This window comes from Choloepus didactylus, chromosome 21 (assembly GCF_015220235.1).
Source record: "Choloepus didactylus isolate mChoDid1 chromosome 21, mChoDid1.pri, whole genome shotgun sequence".
Classification (NCBI taxonomy): domain Eukaryota; kingdom Metazoa; phylum Chordata; class Mammalia; order Pilosa; family Megalonychidae; genus Choloepus; species Choloepus didactylus.
Window position 1 is genome coordinate 29,888,940 of NC_051327.1, and position 12,752 is coordinate 29,901,691.

General features: G+C 47.7%; 1 protein-coding gene across 2 annotated transcripts; it reads left to right on the forward strand.

Annotated features, from left to right (window-relative positions):
* Positions 1–5,132: 5,132 nt before the first annotated feature.
* Positions 5,133–12,504, forward strand: ZNF263 (zinc finger protein 263). 2 transcript variants are annotated; one of them, XM_037815292.1, is made up of 6 exons: positions 5,133–6,283; positions 7,108–7,288; positions 7,744–7,817; positions 8,095–8,221; positions 9,798–9,914; positions 10,468–12,504. In XM_037815292.1, the coding sequence occupies exons 1-6, from the start codon at positions 5,897–5,899 to the stop codon at positions 11,622–11,624; spliced, it is 2,043 nt and encodes a 680-aa protein (XP_037671220.1). In that variant the 5' UTR covers positions 5,133–5,896; the 3' UTR covers positions 11,625–12,504. The 2 variants fall into 2 exon arrangements, with proteins under 2 accessions (XP_037671220.1, XP_037671221.1); XM_037815293.1 differs by lacking the exons at positions 7,108–7,288; positions 7,744–7,817 and having other exon boundaries at positions 5,134–6,283.
* Positions 12,505–12,752: the final 248 nt, after the last annotated feature.

Below are 12,752 nucleotides of genomic sequence, written 5' to 3' on the forward strand. Positions count from 1 at the left end.
CAAATAGAAAAAAAGAAAAGAGTATGCAAAATCAAAAAGTTGGTTCTTTGAAAAGATCAATAAAATTGACAAACCTTTAGCTTGCCATACATGTGAGCGTTGATTTCTGAGTTCTATTCCATTACATGTATATGTCTGTCCTTGTGCTAGTAGCATGCTATTTTGATTACAGTGGATTTGTAATAAGTTTTATGATCAGGAGTGTGAGTCCTCCAATTTCATTCTTTTTTTTTTTTTTCATGTTGGCTTTTGCTATTTGGGGCTCCTTACCCTTCTAAATAAATTTAATGATTGGCTTTTCCATTTCTGCAAAGAAGGTTATTGGAATTTTTATTGGGATTGCATTGAATCTATAAATTGATTTGTGTAGGATTGACATCTTAATGATTTTTAGTGTTCCAAGCCATGAACATGGAATATCCTTCCATTTATTTAGGTCTTCTTTGATTTCTTTAACAATGTTTTCTAGTTTTCCATGTATAAGTCCTATACATCCTTGGTTAGATTTATTCCTAGATATTTGATTCTCTTAGTTGCTATTGTGAATGGATTTTTTCTTGATTTCTTCTTCCAATTATTCATTGCTTGTGTATAGAAACACTACTGATTTTGGGGTGTTGATCTTGTGCCCCGCCACTTTGCTGAATTCATTATTGGCTCTAGGAGCTTTGTTCTGTATTTTTCAGAATTTTCTATTTATATAAGATGTCTCTAATATCTAGACCAATGCAAGTCATACATACAATTTTAAATTTCTAATAGCCATATTACAAACAAAAACAGGTGAAGTTACTCTTAATAATATGTTTTATTTAACCCAATATATCTCCAAATCATGATTTCAATGTGTAAACAATACAAGAAGTTATTGATGAGATATTTTATATTCTTGTTTTCATTCCAAATCTTCAAAATCTTGTGTGCATTTTGCACTTCCAACTTATCTTGATTTGGACTTGCCACAGTTCAAGGGCTCAGTAGTCGTAAGTAGCTCATGGCTACTGAGCTGGACAGCACAGGTCTAGATGACACAGAGCTAAAGTCTTAAATACTAAGGAAACTATACACCAAGAACAGAAAGAATGGAAACAAAACTCCTTCTATCCCAGGAGAGCTGGAAACTGGATGACTCTGGTGTGGGAAGGTTCACTGCCCCGAAGGTCAGAGCTATTGCAGAGCCTGCCCACATACAGTCTTGGGTGCCCCAAAGCCACCTAAAAGCACTTGCTGCCTTCACCCAAAGATTCTGCCTGACGCACAGCCACGGTACGCCCAACCAGAAGCTCTACCCAGTGGTTTTCAGTGGAAGGCAGTAGTACTCCTGTGGATGCTTTGGAAGTAACGGCAGGTGGTAGTTACTGAAATGTAGTGGTCAGGGGCCAGAGACACAAGGCACCTTGCCAGGCCCAGGAAATTCACAATGCAGAATTGTTCTATGCCCCAAAAAACTTTTGAATATCCTGCAAAAGCCTTCATTTAGATAAAAGAGTGTCTAGAACGTTACCATGATGGTCATATCAATACAAAATGTCTTTTTGCATAGTTTTAGAGTCACCCAAATTTTCTAGGAGTGCACTGCCGTGTAAATCAAAGGAAGACTCTCCTGGTTTTGTGTGTGGGTGCAGAATTTTATGAGAGCTGCTTGCCATTTTGGAAAATCATGGTGAGCAGCACACTACTCAGTATTGGAGGTGTATCTGTCTGATTCTCTGGCTGTTACATTCAGTGATTCTATCTATGCATGGGTGCAAACTTCAGAGAACTTCATTAGTGCAGTCAAGCCCAAATATATTTATAAAGAAATACATATTTCTTTGTAAGACACTACTTTCTTTTTCCTTTATATTTCAGCGGACTCTAGTTGACTTAGGGTCTGGAAACTTCTCCTTTAAAGGACCAGATAGTAAATATTTTAGGCTTCACGGGCCATATCCAGTATGTCATCTTCTTTTTTATTAATGTAAAAACCATTCTTAGTTCATAGGCTGTTAAAAAAACAAACAAATGAACAGTCTGTGGGCCAGATTTACCCACCGGTTATATTCTATCCACTCCTGAGTTAGAGTTTTTTTTAGGTATGCAGATAGGTTACATTATCAATTAACCTCATTTCAGGATTGTGATGGTTTAAAATTTTGTACCCCAGAAAAACATGTTCTTACTCTTAGTCCATTCCTGTGGTATGAACCCATCATCAGCAGGACCTTTTGATGAGGTTATCTGTAGTTAAGGTGTGGCCCAACTGAATCAGTCAAGGTCTTACGAGAAAGCCACAGGAGCAGCCAGAAGCTAGAAGTCAAGGGAACTTAGAAGAGAAAGAGATGCTGCATGTGACAGAAAAGCCAAGGACCGAGGGTCGCCGACAGCCAGCCCCAGAATACCACAGTCTTCAAGGAGAAAGCATCACCTTGCTAATGCCTTGATTCTGGACTTCCCTAACCTCAAAACCGTGAGCCAATACATTCCTGATGTTTAATTCAACCCATTGTGTGGAATTTGTTTTAGCAGCCAGAAAACTAAGACAAGGATAGTAAAGAGGACATTGCAGAATATTTGTTATAAGAGGGTAGGGGTTGAGGGGGGGTTGATAGAGCTGGGAGCCACAGACCTGAATGCTGATTCAACAAAAGGTAAAGTAAAAAAAGGTCCATGGATGAAACTGGGGCTGAGGAATAGCACAGAGACAAAATGTCTCGTGCAGTCCCAGCTGCCTCTGCCAGCTATTTTTGTCTAAATACAAAGATTACAAATTCTTTTCTTACCTGCTGCTCTGGTATCTCAAGTTCTCTCTGTAAGACTTCTCTCAGCACCACAAGTCTTTCTCTTTTCTCTGGGCAGTGTTCGCTTGCCCAGGCCTTTATCTCCATGTGCAGAAGAGTCAGGACTTGCTCCAACACTAGAGGCTCCAAGACTGGTTCCTCAGAACACATCTCTGACTTAAGCCATTGACAGCAAATCCGCCAAGTTTGTTGAAAGTTTCTTGAGGTCTGGCTGCTCCTTGGTCATGGAAATTCCAGCAATGCTGATGAAGACTGCACAGTCAGTATCATACTCTGAAGCACGGAGCTCTGATTCGAGGTCTAGGGAGCATAACTCAGGGCCATGGCCATCGCCCCCCTCCAGCAGTTCAGAAACCACCTGGGATCTGAAGTCTGAGATTCAAATTAGTGTTTATCTGTAACAGTCAGGGAGCCATCTACAGCTAAAGATGAGAAAATAGAAGAAAGTAGAAACAGTAGTGGTTATACAAGGGCACATTTACCTCCCTTAACTTACTTTTCACCAAAGTCCTAATGTAGCAATTCTTAATCTTTTTGGTGGTCTTAAGAATCTGATGAAAGCTATGGACCCACTTTCTAGAAAAACATGCATAAGCATGCAATTTTGCATACAATTTCAAAGCTTTACAAATCTCCAAACCATCCATGGACCCTGTATATGTGCTATATTGTACAGGCATTGTACATTGTAGCCACTAGTCACATGTGGCTAAGTTAAGTACATAAAATTAAAACTTCAGTTCCTTAGCAACGGTAGCTGCATTCCGTGTGCTCAAAAATCATCATCACTGAAAATTCTACTGAACAGTACTGCTCTAGAATTTCATGGACTCCAGGTTAAAAACTCCTGCCCCAAACAAACCCCTATAGATCCACTAGCCTATAACTCCACTCCTACTCGAATACACAGTTTTGTTTCTGAATATGTCTGCTTCAGTGGAGGAGGCATTTTAACAATCATTTTGAATAACCCTGAAAGTTTATTTAGCTTTAGATCCTCATTACTAGCCTAAAGAAAGGAACTTTAGACAGCAAATGATTAATCCCCCATTCTTCCCATCTCAAGGTACATGAAGTTCTGCAAACATTCCCATGCCCTCCATCCTGTAATAAGAACCCAAGTGCTTTTCTGAAATAAGGGAAGTCTTCGGGAATTTGGTGTGCATTAACAACAGCTAACCTTTATGGAATTCATGCTATGTGCCAGGTACTATTCCAAGCAGCCAACATATGTTAGCTCATGTAATCCCCTCCCAATGTTATGAGGTGGAAACCAGTATTATCCTTTTAGTACAGACTGAAGGCATTGAAGTTTGAAGTTTAACAGGATTGAATAACTTGCCCAAGATCCACAGAGTAAATGTCAGAGGAAGGAGGTAATTGCGTTAGAATCTATAATCTTCTGAAATTCTAATTTCTAAAAACATCAAAATGTTCTTAGGGGACTCTGAGGCCACAGAGAGGCGTTCACGTGCCTCACCACGGTTTTCTGAAATGGACTTGTACTTGCCCGTGTGTTTGGGGCCACTGGTTCCCCATTTGCGGTGACAGCTGGTGTCCCTGTCTTCTTCCTTGGAATGGAACGAAGTAAAAACAAAATACTCAGGACTCTCGTCCCCTCCAGTCATCCAAAATCGACCCTCTGTGTCACTCTGTCACGATTAACCATCAGGGTAGCCTGAATTTTAGCGACGCAATACTTGTGTGACCCTGGGCAACTGACATTCGGGGCCGTTATCTGCAACACGAGGGTGACAACAGCATGCACCTCCTACAGTCTGTCATGAGGCTCCAACTGCGTGCGATTAGCCGCGTGTCCGGCACACAGCACGCGTTCCTACCGCGCTGCTAGTTCCTGGACCCTCCTGCTGGAGGCAACGCAGGGCCTGTGCCGACCCTGGCTGCGGACACCCGTCCACCCTCTCCAGCCCCAACTGCGTCGCCCAGGAAACCACCAGGAAATGGGGCTTCCTCCCATTCGCCCCTCACGTCGCAAAGTTCGCTTCACCGGGCCAGGAGGGAGAGTAATAATAATATCCTTCGCCCCCACAAGGCTGAGCAATAAGCTGGTTTAGGAAACGCCAGGGACTTGGAGAAGGCACATCCCCGGCCCCGCGCTTTCCTCGGAGACGTTCCGCAGCCTGGAGCCAGATTCCGCCCAGAGGAAGCTCCCCGCCGGCCGCGTACCGCGCTCTGCCCCAGTCCTCACGGCCTCCGCGTCCTCGGCACTCCAAGGCGCATGCGCGGATGCGCGCGCTTGGTTGGGACAACACGGCGGACTGCGTCTCCCGGCAGGCCCCGCGCCTGCCCAGATGTTGACCGAGGGCGGCGCGCGCTCCCGGCTTCCCTGAGGCGCCGATTGGGGACTGAGCGAAGCCTACCCGGTCAACCCGGGTGGGGGCTGCTTGTTAACAGTTCAGATTCAGGGCCCCACTCGACAATCTGAGGCACTGGATCTCGCGTGGGCTCGCGGTTTGTGGTGCACTGTAGTGAGCTTTCCTGCAGATTCTGACTCGGATCGTCCTTGGGCTTCTCACTTTCTGCTTTTGAAGACCCGCGTTCAGACCTCCCCAACCGCCCCCAGGCGCCCCTCGGCGTCTTGGGGATCCCTGGGCCCGCCCGCTCTCCGGACGGCCCCGCCTCTCGTATTCTGATTGGCTCTTCGCTCGTCCCGCCTCCGCAGCAACTCTTCTCTTCTGGTTGGCCAGCAGCGAGACCGTGGCGAAACCTGATCCAATGGGCGCTAGATCTCAGAAAACGTAGCCCGGAAGTTGGTCCTGCCGTTGGTTTGTGAACGCTGAACTCGCGCGCTGGGAGTTCCGGCGTGGGAGCCGAGGGCTGGGTTTTACGTGGGTTCCCGACGCGGGCGGGAGAGCGGCCCTTGGGGAGGCCCTGGCGGGGAGGGTTGGGAACCTGGCGCCACGGCGTCCGGAACCGCCTGGGGCCGAGGCGCCAGAGCCGGCTGCGCCGGGGCTGGAGGTGGGCCCCTCGCCCGGGACTTGGAGCCCCGGGTCCGCCGGCTCCTGCCGACACCGCCCACCCCCTCACGGGGCCCGGGGCGCCTCCCCAGGCGGGCGCAGCTGGTTTGGGGGCTAAGGCACCCTGGGAGCCTGACGATGGCGTCGGGCCCCGGCGCCCAGGAGCGGGAAGGGCTCCTGATAGTTAAACTGGAGGAGGATTGCGCCTGGAGCCAGGAGCTGCCCCCACCCGACGCGGGGCCCAGCCCCGAGGCCTCCCATCTGCGCTTCCGACGGTTCCGCTTCCAAGAGGCAGCTGGTCCCCGGGAAGCCCTCAGCCGGCTGCAGGAGCTTTGCCATGGGTGGCTGCGGCCTGAAATGCGCACCAAGGAGCAGATCCTGGAGCTGCTGGTGCTGGAGCAGTTCCTGACCATCCTGCCCCAGGAGATCCAGAGCAGGGTGCAGGAGCTGCATCCGGAGAGCGGCGAGGAAGCTGTCACTCTTGTGGAGGATATGCAGAGAGAGCTTGGGAAACTGAGGCAACAGGTGAGAGAGAGAAAGAGCGTGTTTACCAGCGGTTTGGTTCTTAGGACTAGGACATCGCACTGACCTATTTCCCCTTTCGAATTTACTCGATTGTCTTGAGTACACCTTACATGGGCAAGAGAAGTTTTTGGAATTGAATCTGGAAACTTTCATCCTCCAGATTGTCCTCAGATGGGCACCATAAGTAGCGAAGATTGCCCTGCTTCCATACGGTGGCAGCGTCACTGCAGTAGTTAGTGTGAGCTGTGGAGTTAGATCTCCAGGGTTTCAAACCTAACTAGTGTGTACCAGCTTTGTGACTTTGGGCAAGTTCCTTGATTTCTTTGGGCTACAGTTTTCCAACTGGTACAATGAGAGTGGGTGATAAAATATCCTGTAGGGGTTGTTTTGAGGATCAAAAGAAATTTGTTCATGCTGTGAGCTTATAATTAGTGCTTAATAACTGTTAGCTACTGTTATTTTAGGGTCAGCAGTCTGGTTTCTGCAGTGCTGGGTCTCAGTTAATTGTCAACTTAGAAAAACAGTTTGGTACCGAGTCTCTGAGGTCACTGCCTCCAGGGCCACTCAAGTTGCCTACCTTGTAGTGAGGAATGAAAACTTCTAGAAAAGGTGGGGGGAGAGGAAGAGGGAGTGAGGTATATCAGAAAAGCTTGTGGACAAGGTGTGCACTGGAACAGACACCTTCTCACCCCCCATTTTCCCTGATCAAAAAAGCCTCTAGTTTAATCAGCCGTCTCTCTGCGGGTCCCCGCGGTGGACTCCTGTGTAATTTCCCTTTGTGTTGGGTCCCCTTGTGATGACGAGTGATGTGGGTTGGTTCCCAGGTCACAAACCATGGGCGGGGAACTGAAATGCTTTTGGAGGAGCCTTTGCCTCTGGAAACAGCACAAGAGTCACCGAGCTTCAAGCTGGAGCCAGTGGAGACTGAGCGAAGCCCTTGCCCCAGGCTGCAGGAGCTGCTAGGCCCCAGCCCCAAAAGGGACCCCCAAGCTGTAAAGGAGAGGGGTGAGGAACAGTTACCTGGGCAGGCGGGAGGGAGGCGGGGCTGCGGGATTGCCTCTGGCACCAGCAGGGTGAAGCACAGCTGCCCAGGAGAGGGAGTTGCTGAAGTCCATTCTCAGTTGTGGAGTGACAGACCTAGAAGTGGTGGTTGGGGCTTTTCTGGGGTGGGGGAGGGATGGGGATCTCTTAGTAGAGCCCCTTTTTTTGTTATGTAGAGCAGAGACCTCTGGTTCAGTGGGAGCCCCAGCCGATTGAGTGCCGGCCAGCAGGAAAGAAGACTGCTGGGACGCATTTACTCTGACCCTGTCATTTTGGATATCACTTTATTAAGCTTTTTTTTTTAAGTGACTAATTCTAAGAGCAGAGACTGGGTGCGGGGGAATGGATACTGTGTTGTAACAGCTTGAGGTGCCAAGAATTAGGAATGCCATTCTCATTGTAATTTCTGTCACCTTCAGCATCATCCGCTCCCTGGCTTTCTCTCTTTCCTCCCGAAGGGCACCTGGAAGAGAAGGAGATGACTGGGCCCCAGGTGATGTGGAAGTCCCCACTGTCTTCCCCCAGGGCCCTTCCTCCCTGGAGTTTCTCCTATGGGGGCGGGGGCCTTCCTGCCACTTGCAGAGGATCCTCCTCCCTCACCACACGTGTCTCCCCTGCCCTCTTTGTGTCCTTCACACATCACTTGTAGGCCTGGCATCCTTCTTCCCCATGAAATGTGTCCTCAGCACCCTCAGTACCTTTTAATTCATAACTCTGCTTGAATTGTTCTTGGTGCACCAGGGGCTAAAGGAGACCTTGTGCTGTTTCAGTTGCCTGGCAGCTTAGAGGACATGGCTGTGCACACCTCCCAGGAGGCGTGGGGACATCAGGATCCTAGTAAGAGGGCCCTCTCCAGGGACACGGTGCAGGAGAGTTATGAGAATGTGGACTTACTGGGTAAGGACTTTTTTTCCAGGGATGAAGACTGAGCCATTTCTGACCAGGGACCTGTCCCTTAGACACTCACCTCCCTGACATAAGCTCTGAGTTTTGCCAGAAGCCACCACAGGAGACATCCCTTTAAACATCTGCTGGGTGGCATAGTCAGCACACTTAGGTGCAACCCAGGACTCGTGCCCCAGCCGCCAGAGCTAAGGTAGGGAGTCTGGACCGTAATAGACTTCCTAGGGCAGAAGCCAGAATCCAGTAACATCCACCTCCACCCCCTACCCCCCACCCCCAGTGTCCCAGGATGCTGTGGGTGCTCTGAGTTTTTGATTCCTTGCAATTTCAAGATGCTTGTTCTTCTGAGCTCTCCTATACTTTGTATGTCCCATTAGTACTTCTAGACCCTTCCCCACAGACAAAAACTTCAGGGCACTAGTACCAACATTCCAGCTTATCAGCTATCACAGCTCTTAAAAATCCAGGAAGGAGAGTCTCTGTGACCAGAGAGGACGATCGTCTGACATCACTTATAATTTTGACAATTTGGAAACAATGTATATGTCCAAAAGAAGGGTTGAATAGAGAAGCATAAATTAAGATGCATCTGTATGTGGAACTATTATGCAGACATTAAAAACGATGCTTGTGAAATAATGACAAAAAACAGATAGTTGGATTTAGGTGGAGGATATATAGGTAATCATTGTATACATTTCACTTTTCTGTATATGTGAAAATTCTCATAATAAAAAGTTGGGGGAGGTCTTAAAAACAACGTAAAGGAAGACCATACGTAAACAACAGGCACAACTACATTGACGTACACTCTCGTAGAAAGAATCACACTGTACTTTGTTTCCAAACGTCAGGTCTGCATAAAGAGAATCACAGCCACAAACTCACTGACACTAATTCTGCAAAGGGGGGCAGAACTGCTGGGTTTTTGTTTCCTTGCATCAGGACTGTCTCCAGGATCTCCATATCAGTTTTCAGCTGCTTTGGTGCCCAAAGAGGAGCATAGGTCTTTCAGGGGGTGCTAAACATGGAGAGAAGTTCAGCTCACAATTTCTTGGAATTAGACTTTAAGTTCGTATTTGCTGGAAGTGGCATGAGGTTTTGGTTTTCCTTTTAGCAAAGCACAACAAAGGCCCTTCTCTCAGAGCTTCAGGTCGTTTTCTGTCCATGTTATTTTTTTTCTCTCTCTGGAGTTGCCCAAACTTATTTCTACTTTAAATAAACATAAGAGGCATGCCTCTTTTACAATAGTAAACTGAGGCTTTAAGCAGTTGACCATCTGACCATGTTCTTTTTATTGTTGTTTTAATTAAAAAAGTATCATTTTAATTTCAAGAAAACCCAAGTACTGCCAAAGTGTAAAAAAAAAAAGTCATAATATCCCTCCCCTAATTTCTTTCTCTAGAGATAACCACGGGGAATAGTTTAGTGTGTATTCCAAGTAATTGCTGTCAGACTTACTGTACATTCTGTATCTGTCAGTTGAGGGCAGGACACAAGACTATCTTTGTTTCCCCCACCTGGTAAAGGAAAATGCTGATATAGAAATCTATTTCTTTCATGTGAACAGAGTCTCAGGTTCCCAGTCAGGAGGCCCTAAGCACCCAGGTGGAACAAGGAGGAAAGCCATGGGATCCTAGTGTCCAGAGTTACAAGGAGGGCCCAAACCTCAGAAGCCCAGTTCCAGGTAAGAAATGAAGATGAGCAGGTTGTCTAGCAAGGCCGACAACTATTGATAGTGAAGCATTTGAGGGTGTGGGTGTAGAGCCCCCTCCAATGGGGCAGCCCACCACTGCTGCCAGGGTGATAAATTGTTTCCTGTGACCGTACTGTCCACTCTCCATCCCAGGGCAGGGACTAGGGTGAGGCCAGCAGGGCTGCCAGGGTGCAAAATTTAAATAGGCTTTCACTCTTCAGCTCACTGCCTCACCCCAGTTCCAGCCCTGCTTCATGCCACCCATTTCTGAAGGGCAGAAGCCAGAGGCTCCTTTGGAGAGGTGGATGGAAGTTCCTGGAAGGGAATTCCAAGACGGGCCTGAGCTCTGATTCATAGAGTGATGGCCCCAATCCTTATCTGAATGCCTCTCTGGAGTGTTTTACCTGTAGGGGAAAATGGGAAACCAAGGCAGAAACAGCTTCTCTGGACTTCTGAGGTACAGGTAGTAGCAGATGTGTGGGATTTCCTTGTCTCCAATGAAGAAGAAATGTAAGGGTTTGCTTTCTCTCTGTCTCTCTCCCAGGGGAAGAGAAATTTGAGAACCGGGAGGAAATTGCTCCATCTGTTTCCCTTGAGAACACCCACCCTCAGGAGCTCGTCCCCGGGGAGGTACCCTGGAGTCCTGAGCAGGGAAGACCTTGTGACAGGTCCGAAGGGCCTTGGGACCCTCCCTCAGTAGATCAAAGGGACCACTCTTTAGTGGAGGCCACAAGTTGCAGAGCACTGGGGAGACCAAAGGAACTGCAGCCAAAGAAACTCCATTTATGTCCCTTGTGTGGCAAAAATTTCTCTAACAACTCGAACCTAATTAGACACCAGAGAATACATGCAGCAGAAAGACTGTGCATGGGCATGGACTGTGGTGACCTCTTAGGTGGGAACCCACATTTTCTTTCACTACACAGAGCACACCTGGGAGAAGAAGCCCATAAGTGCCTTGAATGTGGAAAAAGCTTCAGTCAAAATACCCACCTGACTCGCCATCAGCGCACCCACACTGGTGAGAAGCCCTATCAGTGTAATGTCTGTGGGAAAAGCTTCTCCTGCAACTCCAACCTCCACAGGCACCAGAGAACACACACAGGTGAAAAGCCCTACAAGTGCCCTGAGTGTGGGGAGATCTTTGCTCACAGTTCCAACCTCCTCAGGCATCAGAGAATTCACACAGGAGAGAGACCCTATAAGTGTCCTGAGTGTGGGAAAAGTTTCTCTCGTAGTTCACACCTTGTCATTCATGAAAGAACTCATGAGCGAGAGAGACTTTACCCCTTCTCTGAGTGTGGGGAAGCGATGAGTGATGGCACCCCCCTTCTTACAAATCACAGAGCCCACAAGGCAGAGAAGAAACTCTTTGAATGTTTAACTTGTGGGAAGAGCTTTCGCCAAGGGATGCACCTTACCAGACATCAGAGAACGCATACGGGAGAGAAACCATATAAATGTGCCCTCTGTGGAGAAAACTTCTCTCATAGATCTAACTTGATCAGGCACCAGAGAATTCACACAGGAGAAAAACCCTATACCTGCCATGAGTGTGGAGACAGTTTCTCTCACAGCTCTAATCGGATTCGTCACCTCAGAACCCACACAGGTGAGAGACCCTATAAATGTTCTGAATGTGGAGAAAGCTTCTCTCGGAGTTCACGCCTTATAAGCCATCAGAGAACTCACACTGGATAGAAATAATGGGGTTTCTCTTGGACCAGGGAAGGTGGCTTATTCAGAAGGTCCTGTTCTTACAAGCTGGTCTTCCTTGTCCACCTGATCAAGTGACCCATATGTTTTTAAGGTAATTACTATAAAGAAGAAAAGGGAGTCATTGTGAAGGAGGTGCAGAGGCAGCAAAGGATTACCGTAAAGCTAAAAAGGAATTCTGTTGGAACTAGTGAGGATTGCAACTCTTGGAGGTGACCTGTTGAAGATGGAATTTCCTAAGTCCATCCTGTTCATTTACACTGTGATTGGGTGCCTTACTGTGCCTAGTGTCTAGCTCAGCAACTCTGGAAATCCAAGTGATAATTCCTCTTTCCTCATTTTGGACATTCCGCGGGACCGCTTAGGCTCCTGAGGCCCTTGAGACCAAAAAAGAAGACCTGAAGTATCCTGAAAAATTAGCCAGAAGTCAACAGAAGCCTGGTTGTCAGTTGCAGCTGTCCTGAAGGCCCTGGCTGGGGAGCCATGGGCAGTCCAGAGCCAGCTACCATAGCGCTCTTCAGTGGCCTGACAGGAGTGCCACTGACAGGCCACACATGTAAATGTCACCTCAGACAAAAGGAACCAGAGACCTATGGGAAACAGTAAGATGGAATTTTCATGTCAGCCCAAGAATTGGCAGAGGAAGCAGGAGTCTGAATTAGTCTACCCTTTGGAGGGATCTAGACTTTTCACCTACCTGTCAGAAATAGATGGCACTCTGGAGTCTTGTTCCCTGGGTAAAAGATTCCGTGAAAGATGGATTTTCCCTGGAAAGCTTTGAAAACTTGGGTCCGAGGGAAATTAGGGATTATGCCCATCCCTGTTGAAAGTATGTTTGGATGGTAATAAATATCTTAAGGAAATATGAAAGTGTGAATCTTCATTGAGGGCCTTTGTCTTGCCCTTTCGTGCTGCTGCTCTGTTCCTGCTCTGCCTTAGAGGACCTGCTTTCTCCTTGTGGCCTTAATGGGATGGTCAGAAGGTTCTGACAAAGGTGGCAGCAGACAAGGTGGGGCAGTCTGGGCCTGGCGAATTCCCAAGCTGGGACTGCTACATGGGGGGAAAAGGTTCAAGGCCAGTGGCTGCTTAGGGTGAAGTCATCAAAGGACCTCC

What these genes read in the sequence shown, in the direction of transcription:
- ZNF263 (XM_037815292.1), top strand. Translation starts at nt 5,897, where the DNA reads ATGGCGTCGGGCCCCGGCGCCCAGGAGCGGGAAGGGCTCCTGATAGTT. An exon ending in TTGGGAAACTGAGGCAACAG is followed by an intron (nt 6,284 to 7,107) that starts GTGAGAGAGAGA and finishes GTTGGTTCCCAG; the next exon opens with GTCACAAACCATGGGCGGGG. An exon ending in CCAAGCTGTAAAGGAGAGGG is followed by an intron (nt 7,289 to 7,743) that starts GTGAGGAACAGT and finishes TGTCACCTTCAG; the next exon opens with CATCATCCGCTCCCTGGCTT.